This window comes from Corythoichthys intestinalis, chromosome 7 (genome assembly GCF_030265065.1).
Source record: "Corythoichthys intestinalis isolate RoL2023-P3 chromosome 7, ASM3026506v1, whole genome shotgun sequence".
Classification (NCBI taxonomy): domain Eukaryota; kingdom Metazoa; phylum Chordata; class Actinopteri; order Syngnathiformes; family Syngnathidae; genus Corythoichthys; species Corythoichthys intestinalis.
The window spans coordinates 34422233-34448169 of record NC_080401.1 but is presented as its reverse complement, the minus strand read 5'-3'; the positions used below and the strand labels follow the sequence as shown (position 1 = coordinate 34448169).

The following is a 25937-nucleotide window of genomic DNA, read 5'->3' as shown; positions in this document are numbered from 1 at the left end:
AATGACTGAATGTCCTAATAGTCCTAATTATTATGAAGGTGGTATGTGCTGTACAGGGTTGTTAATCTTCATCTTAATCTTAATCTTAATTTTTGAAATTCTGAAAAAATGTGTAAGCACACCCCCGTACAAAAAAGTCAAAAATTGACTTTTCCCAAAAGTACACTTTTTTGGCATATTTGGGCTGTGCCGAGAGTCCTGACATGTTTTTGAAACATCTCCCGACGCTCCTTTGCCCAAAAGTGTTTTTTGACCGTTTTTGAAATTTTGAAAAAATGCGTAAGCACCCCCCCTTACAAAAAAGTAAAAAAATAGACTTTTCCAAAAAGTACACTTTTTTGGCATATTTGGGCTGTGCCGAGAGTCCTGAAATGTTTTTGGAACATTTCCCGGCGGTCCTTGTCCTAAAAGTATTTTTTGACCGTTTTTGAAATTTGGAAAAAATGCGTAAGCAACCCCCCCCTTACAAAAAAGTCAAAAATTGACTTTTCCCAAAAGTACACTTTTATGGCATATTTGGGCTGTCCCGAGAGTCCTGACATGTTTTTGAAACATTCCCCGATGCTCCTTTGCCCAAAAGTGCTTTTTGAGCGTTTTTGAAATTTTGAAAAAATGCGTAAGCACCCCCCTTACAAAAAATTCAAAAATTGACTTTTCCCAAAAGTACACTTTTATGGCATATTTGGGCTGTCCCAAGAATCCTGACATGTTTTTTGAACGTTTCCTGGCGCTCCTTTGCCCAAAAGTGTTTTTTGACCGTTTTTGAAATTTTGAAAAAATGCGTAAGCAACCCACCCCCCTTACAAAAAAGTCAAAAATTGACTTTTCCCAAAAGTTAACATTTTTAGCATATTTGGGCTGTGCCGAGAGTCCTGACATGTTTTTGGAACGTTTCCTGGCGCTCCTTTGCCCAAAAGTGTTTTTTGACCGTTTTTGAAATTTTGAAAAAATGCGTAAGCACCCCCCCCTTACAAAAAAGTCAAAAATGGACTTTTCCCAAAAGTACACTTTTATGGCATATTTGGGCTGTGCCGAGAAGACAGACGGCTACGAAGCATCTAGCGAGTGGGCGAGTTAGAGACAGGGAAAAATACAGCTGCGAACCTACGTTCATTGTTGGTGCTTTTAACCTCTACAGAAGCAGCGCCTGTATGTATAATTTTTTTCTGTTATTGTTGTGTATTTTCCGCTCGCTATCGGACATTTAGAGACAGTTGTGCAGTTGTTTGAAGCATGCTAATGCTAGCGAACGCATGCTAACCATTTGTGTTATTGTTGTATTAGAAGCTAATTATCTTTTATTTACGTTGATGCGGACATGTTTGTTATTGGGGACGAAGTTGATTTGTATTATTTCCATTTTTTAGTTTCACTCTTCAAGTAATGGTGTTATAAAGACGGCCAAATAAAGTTTCAACAAATTACACGGATGTCCAGCATCGTCATTAAAGAGTTTAGCTCGCTGTATAGCCAGGACCGAGCCGTAGCATCCTGGTGAGGACAGTACAAGTAGCGTCAATTCAATATAATATTACTCAAGTAAAAGTAAAAGTAGTCATCTAAAAAAGGTACTCAAGTACAAGTAAAAAAGTAATACGTGAAAAAAATACTCAATTAATGAGCAACATTGTGAATAACTGTTTACATTTTTGTTTTTTAACAATGATATTTATTTTCTCAGCACAAAGGCATCTACTATATGAACTGCTGTTATAATGATAGTGTGCAATATCCTAATACAAAACACTTTAAACCAAAGAAATACCCCCTCCTCCCAAAAAATCACTGAATTCCGTCAAAGAAAAAAAAGACAGAAATGAAGCATTATTTGTCCGAAGAGCATGAATGCCCTCTTGTGGAGAAAATAGTTCCGAGTTTGAAGAGTGAATAGTTGCTTTGTAGTTACTATTATGACATTTAAAGGATCACATCTCCTGTTTTACGTGGTCAATCAGTGCAAAATAAAACTGGGGGAGAGGTTAAAATCAGTGCTTTTGAGTCATGTTGAGGGCAGTGCTCTATGTCGAATACTTCATTTTTTACGGTGCTTTAAAGATGCCTCGTGATTGAACAGGTTGGCGTGATCAGAGACGGCAAGCTTGCGTCTGATGGGTATAATGGAGTCATGTGATCATTGTTGCGACGTCTCATTGTTGAAACTGACAGAGCTGCTCTACGCATTGCTGGCAAAAAAATAAATAAATCTACAATGTAGAATAATGAGGAAATTGTAATGACTCTTGTGTAGTCGAAAGCAGCAGAGTAAGAGTCGTGTTTTTTCTTCACAAATCTACTCAAGAAAAAGTAAAATTATGGGATAGTTAAGCTATTCTTAGACGTAATTTTTTCTCAAAAAGTTAGTCAAGTAAATGTAACAAAGTACACGTAACGCGTTACTACCCACCACTGAATCTCACATTATTATATTACAATAGCTGCTGCAAACAAGTCTGCAAATGTTGTTTGTTGTTTGTTTTGAATGGAAATATAAGCAGGCTGGAGTTATATTCCAGACTTTTTAAAAAAAAAAAATTTGCACGCATTCAGAGAGAGTTGAAGCGACACAAAGTACAGTAGCTACTGAAGGGAAAAGGTACCGTTCTCTCACACACCATATGATTGTTTGCATTAGTCTAACACATTCATTTAACTATAGTTTAGGCAGACTTCACTCAGTGGCCTTGACACAGTAAAGTTAAACACCTTATCGAGGCTCCTGAGGGGGAAATGGAAAAATGGTACCGTTTCTCGTAGGCGCCGTCTAACTGTTTGCATTACTCGAACACACGAAATACAATTAATCAGGGAATAGTATCATTTCTCATATTTACTGTGGGACTGTACTGCTCTGACACACCTAGTGTAGAATAGGTAGCACACCATAGTTAAATGAAAAGAAGCAGAATAAATACACAATGCCATCTTATCATAGAAGCCCAACGTGTGCGCCACGAGCAAGATTGACGCAGGAAAACTTGCAAATCAGTTCTGCAAGGACAAAGGGCTCTTTGTCCAACAACAAGTAGAGCCAGCCCGGATAACAAAGTTGATAGCAGGCGCTTGGGACGTCAAGACCAGCGTCGGTCACTGTGGCAACCACATCCCATCCACGCACGAACCTAAACAGCCCGAAACCGGCCAGAGAGGGATGATCCCAAAGCAACACCTGGACACACCTTCAGCCGGCCCACTACATCACGGACTTAAAAACACTGGACACTGAGATAACACAGATTTTGCTGCTCGGAAACATGTAGCCTTGTTTTGGATCCAGAATTGTCCCTCCGTCGTCTGTTTTTGCCTTGTTTTTGATCATTGTCGACGAATAAATTGTCAACCTGCTTTCTGTGAGTCTTTTTCAAACTTTTGGAACACGGAGTCAGTACAAAGGGTTAACATCCGAGATGAAAGCGTGAAATTCCGCCTTCCCAATTGGCGTGCGCAGAGGCAGCATCGGCAGAGGGGCACTTTGTTTGGCTGTTGCTGTTTCTGTGCGGCTTGTTTGGGGAGGCGAATTTCAACACTACATAAATCGGACAGCCTTAAATTGTCTCTGGAGCCACCTTAAGGAAGATATTTCCCCTGAGCTGAGAACAGAAGATGCACGGAATGTTTTTGAGGCTTGCTGGCCGACATCTTGGTCCCTGGTAACAAGTAACTGAACCTGGAAGAAAATGTTGAGAATGGGAATCCACCAGAGCTAAGCTAATGGGAACGTCAGTAAACTGAGTATAAGTCAAAACTGCATGTAAAAGGTGCATGCAATGTAAGTTCAACAAAGGTGATAAAGTGGCCATTGTTGAGCTGAAGTGCTTCAATGTAGTTGCTTGCCAAGCTAAAGGGTCATTCTGTTTGCACTGGCACCGGCACTGTTATACGTGGGCTTGTATAAGGCAGTCGCAATGCTCTGGTATTGGCAATTATTTAATTCGTTTGAACTACTGTTTGCTTGCTGAAGTAATACTAGTGGTTTTTATCGCTGAACCGTTTAAGCAACTTGGCGATAAACTATTAAATAAAAAATAAAAACTGCGAGAGAGTTTGAAATCTGCACTTTCGAGTAATGTTGATGGCAGCACTCTCTGTGAAATAATTTTGACAGCCCTAATTATAAAACTATCGCGTTAACGGGCGGTAATTAATTTTTTTAATTAATCACGTTAAAATATTTAATGCATGCGCGGAACGACCCACTCACGCATTGGCGCAAACAGACTACAATGGCACCGTTCTATGTATATTGAGAGCTAAGACGCAGAGACAAGCGAGTGGAGTGGACACAGGCATTTATTTGAGCCGTGCTATTCATTGTATAAGCTTTGGCATCTCTTCCACAACAATGACAGGAGATGATCTTTTTCTTAACACCCTGTATAGAACACAACGCAGAGAAGATATACCATTTGCAACCACCACTGACAGTCATGGTTGCCCAACTTCCCATTATGCATTTGGGCAGTTAAGAACTGTTAAGTTGCTACTGTATAATTTAGTGAAAGCACAACAAAAATAATATTCCTATCTCTTAAAAATAATAATACTAATAATGTTCACAAAAAGAAAAGAGCTCAATGTAAAGAGAACTGGCATTCCCAATCAAAATAGCTATGCAAAATAATACTCAGACTTTGGTCAAACTCTATTCAAACATTTTGTTTAGCTCAACAAATATACTAGATGGCAATATTTAGTCACAATATACAAACTATCAAAATTATTATAACTTGTACTCACATTTATCTTTTAAGAATTACAAGTCTTTCTATCCATGGATCCCTTTCACAGAAAGAACGTGTATAATGTTAATGCCATCTTGTGGATTTATTGTTATGATAAACAAATACAGTACTTATGTACAGTATGTTGAATGTATATGTCCGTCTTGTCTTATCTTTCCATTCCAACAATAATTTATAGAAAAATATGGCATATTTCAGGGATTGTTTGAATTGTGATTAATTATGATTAATTAATTTTTAAGCTGTGATTAACTCGATTAAAAATTTTAATCGTTTGACATCTGTATTTATAATATATTTTTTAATGGCACTTTAAAGACAACACATCATTGATCACGGTGGTGTGATCATAGGACTCAAGTGAGCTAAAGCAGTTAGATACAGTATAAAACATTATTTGAAAGAATAAGGCTAGGTTCATACCGCGGCTCTTAATGCACAATTTCCGATTTTTTTGTCAAATCTGTTTTTTTGGCGTGCCCGTTCAGACTGCCTTTATCCATTGAGCCTGTTCAGACTGTCAAGTTAATGCGTGACTTGAGTCGGAAAAATACAAAAAAATCCAATTTGTACATTAAGACCTGCGGTATGAACCTAGCCTAAGAATCACATTTGAAATCGTAATTTGATTTTTTTCCCCTAATTGTTCTGCTCTACTGTTCTATCTAGAGAAAACAACACATCATAAGCACAATACTTTTGAAATAGTGTTCTAAGAGGCACAAGAGGGACTTCTTTGATTTAAAACATCATTCATAACAACACCAAACTGAATAATCAGGCTTCACCAACTAGTCACAGGGTGTGTCAGTCTTTCAAAAATATTTTTAGCAGGGGTGAAAGTGGCTAGAATTTTCTTGCCGGAACTCCCCAACATAAATTTGAAAATAAATAAATATAATAAATATATAATAATAAATAAATAAATAATAATAATAATAAAAAATTACATGGCGTTTTGACAGTTGCTGTCATATTTTCGGAATCAAAGCACCGTGTACCGGAACAGCATTCCAGCCCTGAATCTTATGCCGGAACAGCATTGCGGCCCTGAATCTTATGCCGGAACAGCATTCCGGCCCTGGATCTTATACCGGAACTGCGTTCTGGCCCTGAATCTTATACCGGAACTGTGTTCCTGATCGTTCTGGCCCACTTCCACCCCAGGTTTTTACTGACTGTGCTGTTTTAACTGTACAGTTGTCAGTTGGGTTTGTCAGTCCTTTGAGTGTTTTCTTCAGGAGAACAAAGTAACCTATAGTAGAGACACAAGTTGAGCAAAGACACGAGTAAAAGTAAACGTGTAATCGGTACTTTTAGGACAACTAAAATTACTTTTCCAAGTAAGGGAGTATTTATTTCAAGGTGAGTATTTTTTTTCCATGTTTTTTTTTTTAAAATGAACTCATTGGCTTTCATTGACCATGATAGATGTCCAATCATATGGCTACTTTCATCCTTCTGCTGTGAATTTATGTTAGTTTATGACTAAGAGACATCCAACCCATTTGAAGCACTTCAAATTGTTTGGACATCTACCGCCGTCATTGGCAGCCAATGAATTAAAAGTATAAAAATTAAAATTTCCCAACTGTTGTATATTTCTGAAAAATGCTTTACATAGTAAAGACATGTTCAGTCAAACCTGTATACCAGTATTTGAGAGACATAGTTGGATGTTTATTTTTCTAGAAAAGTCAAATATTTACAAGAAAAAAGTTGCATATATTTTCGAGGGGAAATTGTTTAAGGTTATAGCTGTTTGTTTCTGAGGGAAAGCATGAGAAAAATTTTCAGATGAAAAGATTTTTTTTTACATAGAAAATCAAATAAATTCTAGACTTGCACCAAATGAAATCGCTCAGCAGTCCTTTTTTTATTAAAAGCTGTAACAATACTTGTGGGGCACAGTATAATAAAGACTATTGCATCATGTAGTATTTTATGCCATGTGTCCACATACCGGAAGACCCGACCATACCTACTACAGGCATATAATGTATACTGCATATGGTGGATAGAAATAAACTAAAAAAGGTTTTGTGATATAAGGACAAGACCAATCATATCAAAACCTCCACCATTAAGTTGATGTATATCCTATCAAATCAATCTGGGACAAAAAAAACAAACTAAGATGATATCTCATTATTGAGAGTGGCATTAAGGTTGTTTGTAGTTCACACTCTTTGGGCGAAAACTTTGGACACAAGGTTAGGGAAGAGGGTGGGCTCTCGAACGTGCACATAATAGACCACCGCCCCTCCGGCCGCCAGTGTCAGACTCAGCTTTAACAGGCCACCCGGGCTCATGCCGTTTGGTTCCTCCACCTACCGGTGACAAACAAAGAAAAGAGCACACGCCCAATGTCAGAAAGAATTCTGCGATAGTTTAGTTTTTTTTTTTGGCCATGCTAAGAGCACAAGGAGGTGAGAAGAAAACGTTCGGCGGAAGTTACTGTGAAGTGTGCGGACTCAGTTTAAGCAGAGAAGCAGTGTTGTTTTCGTCAACGATGACGACAACGAAAAATATTTTGTCATCCAACAATTTTTTTCATGATGCGCTGAAAACGTGTGTTGGGAGACTAAAACATAACGAGATAGATGCCAGTTATCGTCTGACGACACGAGAACGAGATAAAATTAGGCATGGTTTCTGTCATAAATTCACAATGTCTGATATTTTCTTATTGTATGTGTAGTTAGCACGCATTTAGCAGTGTTTGGTCATGCCACTCATGTGACGTTCTGCGCCTCCCCCCGACACCCCCGCCTCCCACACACGCTTACTCACCAGCAGGTGTGAGCCCATTCCAGGCTCTTTTTGTGAAACATGTGTCAGGTTCTTCTTGGTAACTTTTGCTTTCTTATCTTGGCTAGATATGCCATGTTGCTTTAGCCTTTAAAGGTCTGTGCTGAGTGATCATCACACACTAAACTAACTTGTAGCGTTAGCATAGCGTTCGCGTTAGCATAACGTTCGCTTTAGCATTACCATTTCGCGCGGTAACTCAGTGTCTTCATAAACTCTTGGAAAACCTTTTACATTCAGTTTGTGGCATCCAGATGAGTTTAATTAATTGCAAATAATGTGCTGTTTTCCAGCTGAGTGTGTATTATCATGAAAATGGTGATATCGTTGTAGACTCTACGGTAACTATATGTGCTCTTCTGTCATGTTCATTCCGAAATTGTTGGAAAGTTTTTATTTATTTATTCATGGACTAAAACTTTTGAAGTTTATACACGAAAACATTTTGAGAACTGTCGACTAAAACTAGATGAAATTTGTCAAAATGACTAAAATATTACTAAGACTAATAAGTATTTTCGTCCAAAAGACTAAGACGAAATTAAAATGGCTGCCAAAAACAATGCAGAGAGGGAGGTGAAAGTACAATGTATCACAAAAGTGAGTACACTCCTCGCATTTCTGCAGGTATTTAAGTATACCTTTTCATGGGACAACACTGACAAAATGAGACTTTGACACAATGAAAAGTAGTCTGTGTGCAGCTTATATAATAGAGTTAATTTATTTTTCCTTCAAAATAACTCAAAATATAGCCATTAATATCTAAACCCCTAGCAACAAAAGTGAGTACACCCCTTTGAAAAAACGTACATCCCTAAATGTCCAAATTGAGTACTGCTTGTCATTTTCCCTCCAAAATGTCATGTGACTCGTTACAGGAGTGCTGTCAGCATTGCTGCAGAGATTGAAGAGGTGGGGGGTCAGCCTGTTAGTGCTCAGACCATACGCCACACTCAAATTGGTGTGCATGGCTGTCACCCCAGGAGGAAGCCTCTTCTGAAGAAGGTACACAAGAAAGCCCGCAAACAGTTTGCTGAAGACATGTCAACAAAGCACATGGATTACTGGAACCATGTCCTATGGTCTGATGAGACGGGCGGGCTTTCTTGTGTACCGTCTTCAGAAGAGGCTTCAGAAATGCGAGGGGTGTACTCACTTTTGTGATACACTGTACTTTTGTTCAGCACGTGTGAGTCTTGAAAGTCGTTCTACTTTCATTTTACTTTTATTTTAAATTTAATGTTTTAAAATTTAGACCATTTAAGTTGAATGAATTTAAGTCTGTATTTGATGTAATATTATATTTTATTTTTTGTTTAAATTTGGATTTCATTAATTTGGCCCCCTGTGATTTAAGGTTGTTTTTGTTTTGTTTTTTTTGTTTGTTTGTTTTTTAAAATTTTTGTTTTGTTTTTTTATAAGTACTTTCAAGAAGTGAATAGGTGTTGCCCTCACTTTAAAAATGTATGTGATCTAATTTTCAATTTTAAGAAAATTGTATTTTGAGACTTGAACTATTGAACTGTTTTCAATTTAATGTTGGTCTGAAATAAATATTAAAAAGTCTCTTTTATTTGAATTGAATTAACTTTAAAATGTGCATCAATTGTAAGATAAATGTTATGTTTTAAAGTGTTGTTGTTAAATGTATAAGTTAAAAGTTTTATATATTTTTTAACATGTATAATGTTACTCAAATGTGTTTTTGTGCAGTTCATTTTGAAATGAAGTATTTTTTAATTTAAAATATGTTTTGATTTTAAATATTTTGATGCTTATTTTATGTTGTAATTTATATTTATTAATTTTAATAAGGCTGTACTGTATTCCATTTGAAACACTTTATTTCATGTAATTTTTCATTTTGGAAGTTCAGGACTGTTATATTTTTAAGTGGTTGTGATTTTTATTTGAAATCTCAATGCACTTTAAAGCAATTGTTTTTTGATTTTTTTTAATTTCATTTTGTTTGAATACGAATGAATGCACTTTTACATTTGAATATTTTTTTTAATCATTTTTTTTGTTACATTTAACATAATTTCATGACTTTAGGCAAATTGTAATAAATCTTGAATAGCATCTTAAATTGCATTTTCCATTGAACTGTGTTCCATGACTTAAATTATCAACGATCAACGATCAGAAAGTAAGTTTCTGAATTTAATCTCACACAGTCGTCAAGCATCATTGATGAACTCTAAGTCGAAGACCGTGTCGTCCATCTTTTTGCAAACAAAGATCCCAATTTGGATGACATTGTAAATTGTTGAGGGTGTCGTGCCTGACCTTTCTGGTCTTCAGGGGTTGAAACATACGCTGGAACTGGGTGAGGATGGCCCGCCTGGCACCATCCCACTTGCTCGGGCCCATCAGGCGGTACTGGTAGGCGGTGACGGGCCCCCACAGGACCTCCTTGAACAGCGCGTAGTCAGTGAGGAGCAGCCAAAGGAGGCTGGGCCTGGCACCGATCTCGCCCGCCAAATCGTCCATGTAGGACACAAAGTCCACCTGAAGAGGTGCCAGCTTGGACACGATGTAGCTGTAGCAAAGGACGTTGTCCTTTCAGACATGTACACTTTACATAGTAGTTAGTCTGTGTCACCTTTTCTCCATCTGTTTGGTGTCCTGTTCCACTGCCTTCATCATGGCCTGGTTTGATGGCAGCTTCTTTTTTCCTGAACATCAAAAGAGTTATTTCAGTCTCTTTGGCCACAATAGCAGATATTCCAACCAGCAAAATCTAATGACGCATTAGTAACTCGGTACAAGTAGATTTGTGATAAATTGTGATAACTATTTTTTAAAAACAAGTTACTTTTTGCTAATAACAAGGGAAAAAAACTGCCAATGGAACAAGTAACTTTATCAATTTGTGAAATTATAACTTTTAAGGGATTTGATCTTCTTTTAAGTGTAATGAGATTTTTTTTTTTTTTATTATTATTACATAGACTTTCTCGTTAAGACCGATCTTTCTCAGTGTATTTTATGTGGAAAAAAACCCAAATAAATTTACAATATTTACCGAGCTTGAAGATAAAAGTGAAGTTGCATAAGGGACAAATATACAGTATAAGGAATTGGGGAAAAAATGCAAAATGAAATTATAAAAGTTGAAATACAATGAAATATTACAAATATTTCAAAAGAATGATTCTGTATTATTGCAAAAAAAGAACCTAGGATTTTGTCTTCCAAAAAGTTGCAATGATATATATATACAGTATGTATGTATGTATATATTGTTCCAAATGTTATCTTTCATTTGATTAGGGAATAGGTCATTTCAGAGACTAAAGTGATACACTATTTAAAAAATATATTTATTACACCACAGTTGAACGGTTGGTTGGTTGCTATATTATCACAAAAAGGTCATTTTAAAAGATTCATATTCGAATATTGCATGATTTTTTAATATAGCAAAAATAGTTGTAATAGTATGAGCAAGTCAATTCATTCCATGAGAAAATTATGTTACATAAATATGCAAATCTTCCAAAAAAGATGTTAAAATTTTGCATGTAAAAGTCACAATTTTACAATAAAGTTGTAATACTTTAGGTAAAAAAAAAAGTAACTTTTGTAATTTAACAGGAAGTTGCAATGAACAAAAGTCTTTTATGAGAATAAAGAAAGAATATTAAAGAGAAAAACAAAAGATTTTTCTTAAAGTAGTAATTTAAGAAAAAGAAAAAGAAAAAAAGTATTGGTATTGCTTGTGGTGTTCCTCAGGGGTCTGTGTGGGGGCCTTGTTGGTATGAAATTGTTTTTGGTATGTGTGTTGCCTGTGGTAACATCATCACAAGGGACAAAATTGGTTACATAAGTACATCTATGAACTAAATTGTGAACTGAATTTTAGTTGCCTACATTTTGGAAGGGAACTAGAAATTTTTGTTCTTAATTAGATGAGAATAAGGGTGGGATTAAATCAGTTTTCATCGTCCCAATCCTTTTCAGGCATGCAGTTGATGTTGCAATGTTGCTTAATTAATTTTGCTGCTCTTTTTTTGTGATGAGTTGTATATGGTGGAAAACACTCAGGTGACTTGAAGTTCTACTCTGAGACCCCAAATTTGGCCAACTTTCAAAATTGTCCGACATGCACGTGTGATACATCATTGGAAAGCTTAAAATCTCAATTTTCTGGGGGAAGAAAAATTTTGAACAGGAGGGCATTTAAAAAAAAAAAAAATTAAACAGTGAAACCCTATCTGGAGGGGAGAGCAGGCAAGAGCAGAATTAAAGGTGCCATGACTTTAATGAAATGTTATGGCGTACTTACCTTGTTTCGATCCAAAAACTCTATGTAGCTTGACACTGAATGTAAAGACACAGCTGTGAATGGCCACAGCTGGATTTTTTGGGGATTTTATGGGTGAAACATGGTAATATAGCAAGGGGCGGGATGCAGAAATCGCAGACATTACGGAGTGGTTGAGATTTTCTTTTTCAATTATTTACCCTTTTAAACTTTTTTTTCTTTTTTTTTTCTTTGTTTGGCTCGATTATTTATCATCTAACATATCGGAGAAAATGTGACAGTAACAAAAAAATACAATTAAGCGATAGTTGTGAGGTAGATATCCATGACTTTTTTACAGACACCTTTTTTTTTCGTTGTGACGTAATTTGTTTAAAAGTTTAAAATATGCGAGTGAATAATTTTTTAAAGTCGTTTTTTTTTTTAAACGAAATATTAGACATCAATTAATGATTCAAAACTAAAAATGACGGACATTTTGAATAATAAATATAATAATTACCTTCATTTTATGGCTGGGTTGAAACAAAAGCGGTTGCCCGACGTCTGTAAATGGGGGTTTCCAGGGTAAAACGGACAAATTAAAAATAGTTTGGGGGCTAGGGTCAGGGTTAGGGTTAGAAGGGCCATGAATCTGTTATGGCAGCATATAGACATATTGTTCTGTCAAACACAACAATTGTTTTGGCTTAAAATACAGCAGTTTCTTTTCAAGAGGAGTGCAAGAGCAGAAACTGCTTTTTCAGTCTTGTCTGCGTTTTCCACCATATATTTGCTATCTCGACATGGAGAGTCATGCCTGAAATAAACAAATGACAAACAAACAAAAAGTATGTGTTTGGTAGATAAACTATGACTTGACCTTTAAAGACCTGCGCGACCCAGCGCGCCTGCATCTCGGCTTGCGGCATAATAGCTCCCAGGGCATGAATGAAGCCTACCACTGCCAGGGTTGAATGCTCCATATTAGGAGGGAATACGTGCTTGTACAGGCCCACGCGGTGTCCCGATTTGTACAGCGTGTTAGCAGGCAAGTATGGAAAGTCGTAATTGTAACCCGTGGCGAACACAATGGTATCCACCTGAAAGACATGCACTTTTAACAACAAGTCAGGTGTTCCGGCTTCAACCCCAAAAATTCCTGACCTTCTCCGCAACGCTGCCATCCTCAAAGATGACAGAGGAGCCGCGGATCTCCTTCACGTTAGGTTTGATTTTCACTGCGCCAGACAGAATCCTGAACGGCAGGTCATCATTGATCACTGGGATCTGACTGAAAAGCCTGAAAACAGCATACAAGTACAGTACACATTTTGTTATTTTAATTGGGGTTTCAAAAGCCTGCATTACTGTGGATTGCCACTGGAGGCAGGCTTCAAAACAGAGCAATCCCCCATTGGCCCCGATTAAAAAACCTTTACATTTAACCATCAAAATAAATTTGATCCAAATTCACAGTAGCGCAGCCTTAAACTAGCGGCACCATAGAGTGCAGGGTTCAACGGCAACCCATTCACTGTGTCCGTGGGAGTGGACTTCTCTGCGAAAGTGAGCGGCAGTGGCCTTTTTGGAGGGAGCAGTGTTACTACCCAATCTTCACGGGCTACCACATTGCGACGGATTGCTAATGCGCATGCGCGAACCGACGCCATTTTCTCTCGAGGGATGACGGGAGATATAGATTTGTACGTGATAGATTAAACAATATGAGTTTTACTTCTATTTTTGGGGTGATAATACCTTATTGGCTCGAATATAAGACGGTGTTTTTAGTATTGAAATAAGACTGAAAAAGAGGGGGTCGTCTTATATTCGCGGTCTAGACATTATACCCATCCACGACGCTAGATGGCGCCAGATATCATTGAAGCGATGTTCTATCATGATAGACATCAGCTACTCTCCCCATTCACGACGCTAGATGGCACCAGATATCATTGACGCGATGTTCTGTCATGACAGATCTCAGCTACTCTCATGTTTAACCAGTTTGCATTATTTTATTGCAATGTTTTTCCTTATTCAGATTTGTTCCAAGACTACAGTTACAGTTAGACTTCACTTTGATGGTTAATGCTGTTACTGCAATTTTGTTGTTTTATCACAATAGATTGGTTTATTTTCATTTAAAAAACCAGAAGCCATTCATTTATGAATGTGATTACAGTTTACATATTTAAATGTTCACACATTAAGATTTGAATGAGGCAAAAATAACATGCTTTTCCTCTCAAATATATTGTTATAATAATTTGCTTCGGATGTACTGTAATTATTTTCTGTATAAAAATTTGGGTTCAAAAAGTCTTTTTTCAAACTTGAGTCTTGAAAAAGAGGTCGTCTTATAATCAGGGCTGTCTTGTATTCGGGCCAATACGGTATGTCTCTGAAGGGTTTACTTGGGATGAGGGGAGTTTAAAAAGTGCTTTCCTTAAATACCTAACTGTCTTCCTCTAGCCTCACCCCAATTAAACCCTTCAGAGACCATTCATGCTGTTAAAAAAAACAACTAATATCGTTATTTAAACGTTTCAGACTTTGTTACAACATGTAAGGTTTTTCAGATATCTATAGCTTAACTAGCGTTTTTAGTTAGTTTTTGATGAGATATATGTAAGAAACAGTGTTATTGTAAAAATGAACAAAGTTTCAGAGTCCTATATTTGCATATGTGAGTATATCTTAAGTTTATGTTCAACACATCTACATTGAAAAATTTTCAACATTTGAAGGCATTGTGTTTACTTCTGATATGGCATAATCATTGCATGGTTTAAAAACATAAAATTATCATCCATTTTTAAAATCCTTTTATCTGACACATCTCCCGTCATCTCTTGAGATAAAATGGTGGTGGTTTGTGCATGCGCAGTAGCAATCCGTCGCGATCCAGTAGCCCGTCACACTTGGGTAGCGACTTGAGTGAATTTTCACCGAGAAGCGGGGGCCAAAATACAGACTTGTTCTATTATCACAGCGCTGCCGTGCTGACTTCAACAACGTGTCCAATAACAGAGAGACATGCGTACTGATATCTGTGCTATCAGTCTGTTTTGCCGGACGGATACACACAATTCACGGCCGACGAAACCTTGATAAATGCACTTTTTAAAAGTTTTGCAAGCTCTGGGACATTCAAAAAAATTCCTGTGGAAATGTAGTTCACGAATAACAAAAAAAGGTCACTATCGTACCAAAATTAGTTGTTGAGCAACAATGAAAAATGAATGTGTTGGTGGTTGGGACTATAGTAAATATGCTTGCTGAAGTCCACACGCTTTTCACTTCCTGACATTGTCCAGGGCAGCCAATGTGGCTCCTCCCGTTTGCTCGCCATGTACTGCCTTTAACACTAGCCTGCCGTTGGTATGAACAGCACTTTCCTACAGCATCCCCTATCTAAAGATTTGCGTAAATTTGTGCATCGGTACCTGTGTTTGGGCTTGAGGGCATACATGGTGTGGTCATACATTGCATTTAATGTCTTCTCGCCGAGCCAGTTGAGGAAGTTGATTGGGAAGAGCTGGAATAGTATGTGCACGAAGCGCGTGTTATACTTCATGTCCACCGGCAGGCCGTCGTCGGACACCTGGCGGATCACCCAAGCTCCGCGCCGGGTGCTCATGTACACCTGACTCAAAGGACATGGCACCAGACGGGTTAGCGACACAGATGGAGAGAACAAGAGAGAACAAAAAGAAAAGTCTCCAACCTGCTCGGCGAACTTGCTGCTCTCCACAGCGATGTCGCTACCTGAGTTACCGATACCCACGACCACCACGCGCTTGCCAGGCATGCCCTCGGGGCCCTTGTAATCCCAGCTGTGGAAGTACTGGCCCTGGAACGTATCCAGTCCTGTGCCCATGGGCAAGTTAGTTGAGCTGAATTCAAGTCACTAAGTCTGTTTTGATAACGCTGTTCTTTAATGATAATGAATTTCTCCAAACTATTTTCCTATCGCAAAAGTGGCTTTGCTTTAATTGATTGAACATAGAAATGTTAAAATATTTGATATTTCCTATCAAAACCACATTGAAAAATTGAAGAAAATTTTTTTTGTTTGTTTATCCTTTAGGTCCTGTCTGTTTTCTCCATGCTTATGATGGATTTGCTTACAAAAACATGCACAAAACCAACTGTAGGATGAAAACCTTGAAGTTAAAGTTTTTGAGGTGAGAGTTTATTTATAAACCATTTGGAAAAATATCCCCTAAATTTATAAAACCTGTGCTTTAAGTGGGACACCTCACATAGAACCATTGACGACAATAAATTTCCCAGTTACCTGGAAAGTCCTTGAGTGGCAGGTTCGGATAGGTGTAGTGTCCCGAGCAGCAGATGACAGCATCAAACACGTGCGTTTCTACCTTCCCGTCCTTTTCCTCTGTCACTACCTCCCACTTGCCCGTCCGGGTGTAATCGGAACAGGGCTTGACGCTCTTCACTAAAGTCTAAAGGAGTGATCCTAGTATCAGGAGTGTGTCATTTAAACCCAGCTAGCCATTCTTACCAGGTAGCGAATGTATTTAAGCAGTTTAAAGTGCTCGGCGTACATGCGGAAGTAGTTCAGGATCTTGGAGTGGTGCATGTAGTTGGGGAAGTCGGCTGGGATGGGAAAATCGCTGTAGCACATCATCTCCTTGGAGATGTTGATGGTGAGAGAGCGGTAGATGCTGGCTCGGTCCGGCTCGGAGACCTCCTGCAGGGGAACCACATCCATTTTTTGGTACATTAAGTTGATTTTGTGACATGATTATGCTTATACAGTCACTTGACACACTCTGATTGCAAATCTTTTTATGTTGAAATTAGTATTTTTGTTGACGTAAAGGGGTAATTAACTAAAACTAAAAACTTAAACCAAATATTGACAACAATTGACTGGGAACAGACTGTTTCTTACAAGTGTATAAACTTCTTTCCAATTGTATCGCGATTCTTTTGTTCAAAAGCCAATTGTTCTTGTGCTTCTACTTCAACTACTACCCCTACTTGTACCTGTACAGGTCCTATGTATACTCCTAACTGTACTTTTTTAGATGTACGACAAGCAAGGGTGTAGGTTTGGTCTCGACATATGTGGGGACGCCATAACAGCATAACCTGCATGTACACTTTTTGCTGGGGACGGAATATTAATAAAACCAAACCGATTGGGTGAATCGGGGGTCAGGGCTACATTTTCCACAAATATGCTGATGTGTTTCCAACATAAAATTGAAAGAAGTTAAAATTGTCAGACTTTGAGACAAGTTCTGTTAGGTTTGTTTGTACCCTAGTGTGTCTTGTCATGTGATTACCCATTAATTTCACCTGTTGCGGCCTGCTCCTTGTGTGTTGACCAATCTGCTGCCTTGTGTGTCACCCACCTGTGCCTCATTGTCTCATTATCCCATGTCTGTATTTAAGTGTCCAATGTGCTTTCAGTCTTTGTTCGTCATTGCCGCATCATGTTTATCCCAGTGTCATTGTCCAAGCCCTTGTGTTTATTCTTCCCAAAGTAGGTTTTATTCCTGTGTTTTTTTTTCTTTTGTTCTCTTTGAGTTTGGTTTGTACTATGCTTTTTTTTGGACTTTTGTTTATCATTAAAACCATTTTGAGTTCACCTCCACCTTGCTTCGCCTCCCTGTTTCCCTGCAATTGGGTCCCCCATGCTGCTACTCCCTGACAAATATTATTATTTACATGGAAGGAAATCATTTTTCAAAATGGGGGAATTCCCCCTTGCTTCATTCAAAGGATATTTACAGTGGTTGTTTTTTGTGTGTTTTTTTTTTTTTTTTTTTGGGGGGGGGGGTTACTTAACCTGTACATCGAACTACATGTTAACCTAAATTGTCCTTCACCGCAAAAGTAATACATTGCTTTAATTGGTTACATCAGTGGGTTGCGCAATTACGGCAAATATCTGAATTGAATTGGGATTAATTAAACTTTTTACCCCGATTATAATTAATGTATGATTATCTGATGAAAAAATGCCCACATAGGCTGCAGATAAAAATATTTTTAAATGAATAATATAGAAAATAAATACATTTTAATTAGATGTTTAAAGCACTAATAGGTATTTGGTTTCAAAAGTGTAAAGTAACAGCATGCCTTTTTTATAAACCTGGCCATTTACAAGAAAAGCAGCAGTATGTGTTTGTTTTTTTTTGGTTTTTTTAACTGTCAGCACTTTCCTGTGAAACAAAATGGGACTTCTCTCTCTCGCTCTCTGTCTCTGTCTCTCTGTCTCTGTCTCTCTGTCTCTCTCTCTCTCTCTCTCTCTCTCTCTCTCTCTCTCTCTCTCTCTCTCTCTCTCGCGCACTCTCTCTCTGTCTCTGTCTCTCTGTCTCTGTCTCTCTCGCTCTCTCTCTCTAAGCAGCTTCTTGCTCTAGCATTTTGCTGGTTCTATAGTTTCCAGCAGAGTTTCCTAGATTTTTCACAGTTTAAAGGGCAAATGAAGAGCTTTTCGGATTTCGCTCTTGAGTGTTTTACTCAGTTGAATTGTATTAAATGCATCATTCGCTGTCTCAAAAAATCACATTAAAAAATAAATAAATAAATAAATTAACCGGGTAGTTTTTCAGTTATGGCCATAGCAACACCATAGCATCGAGGGACGCGCCGCCCTGCCGACCGCTACCTGATGACGTAACTTCCAGGGAGCCTCGCCACCACCCTGAACACGAAAATATAGCACCACGCTACCCTCGCCATATATTGCAAACATTTTCTGGGTTTTACTCGCGAGATTCGTCATGCCATCTTGATGTGTAGCGATGAATTGCTCACAGGAAGACTCGAGACTCTATGAGTGGTCCAAAAAAACATCTCCTGCAAAGGTTTGGACGGTTTTTGTGAGCATGCATACAGGTCCCCAATCGGCTCATTGTTTTCATCATTTCAGCGACGACAGCTTTGAAAACCTACAACAATGCAACCTTGGTTTTACAAAGACGTAAGTAGAGCCCCCTACTTGCTTTTCTGATTCTAAAATTTGATGCACTTCTGTTGATAAACGAGGGGGACTCCTACTGCCTGTTTGTTGAAGCGCGACATTTTTTTGGTTTGTTGCTGTTGCCCTGTCATAAGTAGATAGGTTTGCTGACAGGTCGTCTACTCATGTGATTTTATCACTATATCAATAGATATTATGTAAATTCAAATGTCCCCAGCACCAAATAGGTCCTTGGCTCGTTGTTTTTGGCCTGTCACAGGGTAAATATAAAGCCTATATATAAAACAATCCACCTGCCAGGCCCTAATGTATCAAATACATCTCAATAAAACAATGACAACAACGTCAACTGTAGAAAAATCATACAGGAGGACAATTCTCTCTAAGCAGCCTCCTACTCAAGGTTTGCAGGTTAGCAAGTTCACACAGTTTAAGGTTATGCTAACTCTGCTGCAAGTTGGACTTTCAGTAGCAAAATTAGTGGCATGTTCTCCACCTTCACAATAATGACGTCTTTTTACCGCACTTACAGTGGCTGCTGCTGGCCAAAAATAAAACTTCTAATATCTGTCCTCTTCGAAGGGGGCGGGGGAGGTGGCATGTTGGAATGTGTTTCTGTCTGGGATGTGTGAGTGTGCATGTGTGTGGGAGGGGAATACTCATCAGCCAATCTAACGTGCGTTTGAGGGGGGAAAAATGGACCGGCACATTCAGCAAGTGAAAAGGGGTAAATGTAATTCTTAACATAATGAAAATAATTCACTTAATAATGGTAGGGCCAATTCTATACTTACAAAGAATGGGAAAACAATTTAAAAATTACCTATATAACTGAACTCATTATATATTGCAAATAAGGTTGCTAAAAGTTGGTGAGAACAATTTGAGCATGCTGAAAATTTGGTAGTGCTATGTCCCTATCGTCCCTATGCAAACCTACGCCCTTGACTACAAGTACTTGTGCTTCTATTGCTACTTCTCCTTCAAGTGCTTGTACGTGTAATTCTACCACAAGTACTTGTACTTCTACTCCTACTTTAACAACAATTACTTGTATGTGTACTTTTACTACAAGTACTACCAGCAATAGTGAGTTTCTCTAACTGAGAAAGCCTATTGTACTTGTGCCCAACTCTTACTTCTACTTTTACCTGTACTGTACTTCCTCTACTACATGTATTTGTACTTCAGCTACATATACCTGGCTGGGGAGAGGGAAGTCTGGGCTTCCCTGCAAAAGATGCTGCCCCTGCGACCCGACCCCGGACGAAACGGTAGATGATGGATGGATGGATGGATGGATGGATGGGCTATTTTTAAAATTATTGTAATTAGAGTGGTCCGATAATGACTTAATAACTGATTACCGATATCCTGATATTGTCCAACTCCAAAAATCCGATACCGAAATCGAACCGATACCGATATATGCGGTTGTGTACTAAACATAATATTTTCCAATCATTTATTGTTTTTTTAATTTTTTCACCATGAATTGAAATGGTATGATCACATAACAAATCCCAAGCATCTTAGTTTAAAGACATCTAATGACCAATAAGCATAACTGCTGTGCTAAGCTGTGACCAGCCATTGTACAAAGGAAGAACGCGTCTACTGTATACTCACTGTGAAGGCAAAATTCATATTTGCCCAAAACCACTAATAAAAAACCGATGTCAACATTATCCGATATCGATTTAAAATGCTGTAGCCGATAATATCGGACAACTCAAACATTAATGAATATTTTTGGGGAAAAATGCTGTTGCCATCTCACTTTTTTTTTTCTATCAAAAATGATGTTTTGTATCAAGACAAAAAAACAATATCGAAAGACATTTGTTCTCATGAAAGAAAGTTGGAGTGCTTCAAGATGCGTTTTGTGGATTAAAAAAATTAAAAAGACTTTTTTTTTTTTAAATTTCAAAATATATTCATTTCAAGTGGTTGAATTCACTAAGACACACACAGTTCATCAGTTCTCAACGATGTTCATAATACAAGCAACACTCTTTGCAATTGCAATTGATTGTTATGTGTTTTCTTGTACTTTTCGAATTTACTTGCCTTGAACTTCCATAGTCCTCCAAGGTCATCGCTACTCTCGAAACAAGTCGGCTGCATGTCTTCTTCCAGACAAGCCTTGACTGCGCTCAGACCAGATGGCCCTGCGCCGATGACTGCCACTTTGCGCACCATGATGGAGCTAAAAGATTTTAAAAAAAATCATAAATAAATACTGCAATGTTGAGGTGTGATGTGACCTGGAGTCTAAACACAACATACGTGTTTTTTCATATTCTAAAACCCGAGTGAACGATACAATGGCCCGGAAGTGTAAATTCCAAACTTTGCAAAAGAAACAAAACATTAATGCTAAAACCTGCAAAACAAATGCAAAATGACCACAAAAGAAGTAGACCATCAATGGAATTAGACCTACACATTCCATCAGTAAATACAGTTTAGTAGATACACAGTATATAGTATATAGTATATAGAAAATGAATACTTGAAGTTTGAACACCTTGCTATTTTGCAAGTTCTCCCACTTAGAAATCATCATTTTCATCGTAGGTGCATTTCCATTGTCTGTGAGAAAGATAATCTAAAAAGAAAAATTCAGCAATCACAATGCATGATTTTTTTAACGATATATTCGTGTGTTACAGCAGAAAACAAGTATTTGAACACTTGTCTATCAGCTAGACTTCTGACCCTGAAAGACCTGTTAGTCCACCTATTAAAAGTCCACCTGCACTCTATGTATTTTCCTGAATCAGATGCACTTGTTTGAGGTTAATGGCAGCATATATACACCTGTCCACCCCATCCAATCAGTAAGACTCAACTTGTAACATTGTCAAGACCAAAGAGCTGCCCAAAGACACCGTAGACAAAACTGTTTACCTCCACAAGGCTGGAAAGGACTACGGAGCAATTGCCAAGCAGCTTAGTGAAAAAAGATTCCACTGTTGGAGCAATCATTAGAAAATGGAATCTCAATCAGAGTGCAGCCCCATGTAAGATATGATCTTGTGAGGTCTCAATGATCCTAAGAAAGGTAAGGAATCAGCCCAAAACTACACAACAGGAGCTGGGACCACCGTCTCCAAGGTTACTGTTGGAAATACACTAGAGACTAGACGTCATGGTTTGAAATCATGAATGGCACGGAAGTTTCCCCTGCTTAAACCAGCACATGTCAAGACTTGTCTTAAGTTTACCTATCACCATTTGGATGATACAGAAGAGTCATGGGAGCAGGTTTTGCGGTCAGATGGGGAGTAAAATAGAACTTTTTGGTTATAATTCCACTAACCATGTTTGGAGGAAGAAGAATGATGAATACTATCTCAAGAACACCATCCCTACAGTGAAGCATGGGGGTAGCAGCGTCATGCTTTTGGGGTGTTTTTCTGCGCATGGGACAGGATGAGTGTACTGTATTAAAGAGAGGATGACTGGGGCCCAGTATTGTGAAATTTCGGGGAACAACCTCCTTACTTCAGTAGAGCATTGAAAATGGTTTGTGCCTGGGTCTTCCAACATGACAATGACAAGAAGCACATAGCCAGGAAAACCTAAGCGTGGCTCCGGAAGAAGCATAACAAGGTTTAAGCATGGCCTAGCCGGTCTCCAGACCTAAACCCAATAGAAAACCTTTGGAGCGAGCTCAAATCCGTGTTTCTCAGCGACAGCTCAGAAACCTGACTGATGGGTGGGATCAAGATCCCTCCTGCAGTGTGTGCAAATCTGTTGAAAAACTACAGGAAACGTTTGACCTCTGTAATTGCAAGCAAAGGCTACTGTACCAAATATTAACATTCATTTTCTCGGGTGTTCAATTACTTATTTGCAGCTGTATCACGCAAATAAATCGTTAAAAAAATCAAACATTGCGATTTCTGAATTTTTCTTTTTAGATTATCTCTCTCACTGTGGACATGCACCTACGATGAAAATTTCAGACCCCTCCATGATTTCTAAGTGGGAGAACTTACAAAATAGCAGGGTGTTCAAATACCTGCCCGTGTGCTTGTGTATTTATTTGTGTGTACTTCTACGATTCCCTTTAGTTGTTCCTATACCTGTACTGCACGTACACGTACCTGGATGTGCACTTCTATATGAACTTGTAAATGTACTCGTACTTGTTAAAAACCTCCTAAGACCTGGTTTCACATATTTGCACATCGCATTTTGAATCACGTTGCCCACACTTGTATACCAAATGTTATTATGTAGCATACATGACCCAAAATGTGACGTCATCTTCGGTACTTGTAGTAGACGCACAGGTACTAGTAATTGAAGTACAACACACATACAGGTGTACAAGTACTTGTAGTAGAGGTGATACACATACATTAACAAGTAGGAATAGAAGTAGTACCCGTACAGATACGGGTAGCTGAAAAAGTAGGAGTACAAGTAGAAAAGTAGTACGTGACCCAGAATGTTACATAATCAACTTGTGCGTCTGAAGCGGAACATTACAGCTTGCATTTAGTCAACAGTGCCTCATTCAAATGATCCGTAATTGACGTTAAACTACTGTTTAATGCCTGATTTAAGTAAACCAGAAAGTTGGATTCACATATAACCGTGAACCTCTTAAACATTGTCATATTAGCGGTTTTCAGAGCATGTCTGAAAGGGGTTTTAGATTATGGCTCAGGCGAGTTGGGCTGGTAACCAGGGGTTCACAGTGATGCGAATGCCAATTGTAACATCAAAAGGCCTCTATTGTCCAGGATCTTGTGACTACTTACACTGTTATAAGGCATATCTGAAGAAAACAGAGGGAAGAGGGGGGTTGGTGGGCTTTTATGATGAGATGCTAAACAAACAAACAAACAAACAAATTAACTAAAAATAAGCTCAAGCTTTTTTCCTTTTTACCCTTCAGGTAAGCACTTCAGTTGAACATTTCTGTCCCCACATGATTATAGTCCCTTAGTCTCCCTGAGTAAATGCATTCATCAAATCAACGAATGGATGTGCCAGAATTTTCTCCAGTTAAATATGGAGAAGACAGAAGTGATCATTTTTGGACCAAAAAAGGAAAGGTCAAAGATAAGCAGGCACCTTAGCACAATGTCACTTACAGCTACAAATCAAGTCAGAAACCTTGGCGTAATTATTGACTCAGACCTAAAAATTGATAGCCATCTGAAGCCCGTCACTAAATCTGCTTGATACCACCTAAAAAAAATTTAGCCAGAATTAAGGGGTTTCTAAATCAACAAGACATGGAAAAATTTATGCACGCATTCATTTTCAGCAGATTGGACTATTGCGACGGTATATTTACGGGTCTTGATAAAAAATCAGTCAGGAAGCTGCAGCTAGTACAGAATGCTGCAGCCAGAGTCCTCACAAATACAAGGAAGCTGGACCACATTACACTGGTTTTGAAATCGCTACACTGGCTTCCAGTGAGTCAAAGGATAGACTATAAAATGCTACTGCTCGTCTACAAAACACTTCTTAATGGCCTTGGACCAAAATATATGCTTGATTTGTTAGATTCCTATGAGACATCTAGACCCCTAAGGTCGTCTGGAACTTGTCTCCTGCACGTTCCAAGAACAAGAACCAAGCAGCGTGAGGCAGTATTTAGTTATTATTCTCCTCACCTCAGGAACAAGTTACCTGAACGTCTGAAGTATGCTCAAACTGTTAGCTCCTTTAAATCAGGCTAAAAACATTTTTGATTAGCACTGCATATCCATAACTGTATATATATTTCAATCTACTTGCTTTCTATTCCTCTTGTGCTTATCTCCATTGCTGATTTCAATTATTATTAGTAGTAGTAGTTTTTGTTTTATTTTTATTTATTTATTTTTATTCTAGTTGTGATTAAATGCGATTTTTATGTATAATTTTATTTCCTATTTTGATTGTCTTGGTTTTCACGTTGTATTGATTTAAATGTGATTTTTATGATCTTCATTTGATGTAAAGCACTTTGAATTGCCTTGTGTTGAATTGTGCTATATAAATAAATTTGCCTTGCCTTGAACACATTTGATACCATTTTCACTTTTTATTTTCATGCTCTTAATTTGAAATTCAGCTCCAGTAAATGAGATAACATTACACAGCTGTGCTCTTAAATTTGATGACCTCATCATAATTTGTAAGAGGTGTACCGTCCTGTTAAGGAAAAAAAACATTGTTAAACATTACAATTTTAATTTGTATTGCATTAGTTTATATTTGCCTGAGGAATTCTTCATCTAGATTTTGTCAAGTTTGAGGAAAAAGTTTAATTTTCACACGATGGCTCATATTGCTCATAGAGCATAAAAAAGGATTATTTTTAAAGTGGGTTTAAGTGCCTGAGATGTGTTTCTTACCTGGATAGGTTTGAGGTCCAAACAACAAGAATTTAACTTCAAGTGATGAGAAATGGAATCTGTACCTTCACCTTGTATAAATAGGTAACAAACACACACACACACACACGTTCACGCTCGCACACACACTTGATCCAATCACAAACACTCACAAGTGATGATTAGATTTTGAGGTATGTAACAGACTACTTGCGGTACATCAGCAATTCAAAGTCTGGGTGAAAAATCTGGTTACATAGGACAAAACCCCCCAAATAATATAGTTCAGTAAAAATGCAAAATACATGTTTATATTGAAGGGAAAGGTTAATAAAAAAATAGCCCAGATCTTTTTTTCTTTCAACCAAGTTACATAACTCAGTTATGGCTTCCAAGTGTTTAATTTTTTGTTTGTTTTTGGTGACCGCTCATCACTGGGCTGACATACACAAAGTGTTTCATTGACCCCATAGAAATCACTGAAAAAAAAAAATAAATAAATAAATAAATAAATAAAAAGGAGAAATGACTGAAACCTTGTGTCATCAAAAAAACTTCAAAAACTTTTATCTAACAGTCCTTGATAACAATTTATGATGAAAATAATAGCTATTTGCAGAAAGTGACATGTAGTCAAACCTGATTTAACCTCAAAATTAAATATAAAAACCACTTGCGCTTCACATTAATGAGTAGCCAAGAAGTCGCTCTGTGTTTCAAAAAGGTTGATAAGTACAGCGTCACTTGTCTCTTGTCCTATTGCTTCACTGTTTTCTTGATTTGGCTTTGTCATTAACTCATTGGCTGCCACTGACGAA

The 25937-nt window shown here is 37.9% G+C and overlaps 1 protein-coding gene across 1 annotated transcript; it reads right to left on the bottom strand.

The window, feature by feature from the left end:
* Positions 1–6489: 6489 nt before the first annotated feature.
* Positions 6490–25183, bottom strand: LOC130919066 (flavin-containing monooxygenase 5-like). The gene is made up of 11 exons (XM_057841464.1): positions 25141–25183; positions 20840–20978; positions 16334–16522; positions 16109–16274; positions 15536–15678; positions 15255–15454; positions 12970–13105; positions 12686–12905; positions 10159–10231; positions 9843–10095; positions 6490–7069 (listed from the first exon to the last, which is right to left on the bottom strand). Exons 2-11 carry the CDS (start codon positions 20969–20971, stop codon positions 6920–6922), a joined length of 1662 nt encoding a protein of 553 aa, XP_057697447.1. The 5' UTR covers positions 20972–20978; positions 25141–25183; the 3' UTR covers positions 6490–6919.
* Positions 25184–25937: the final 754 nt, after the last annotated feature.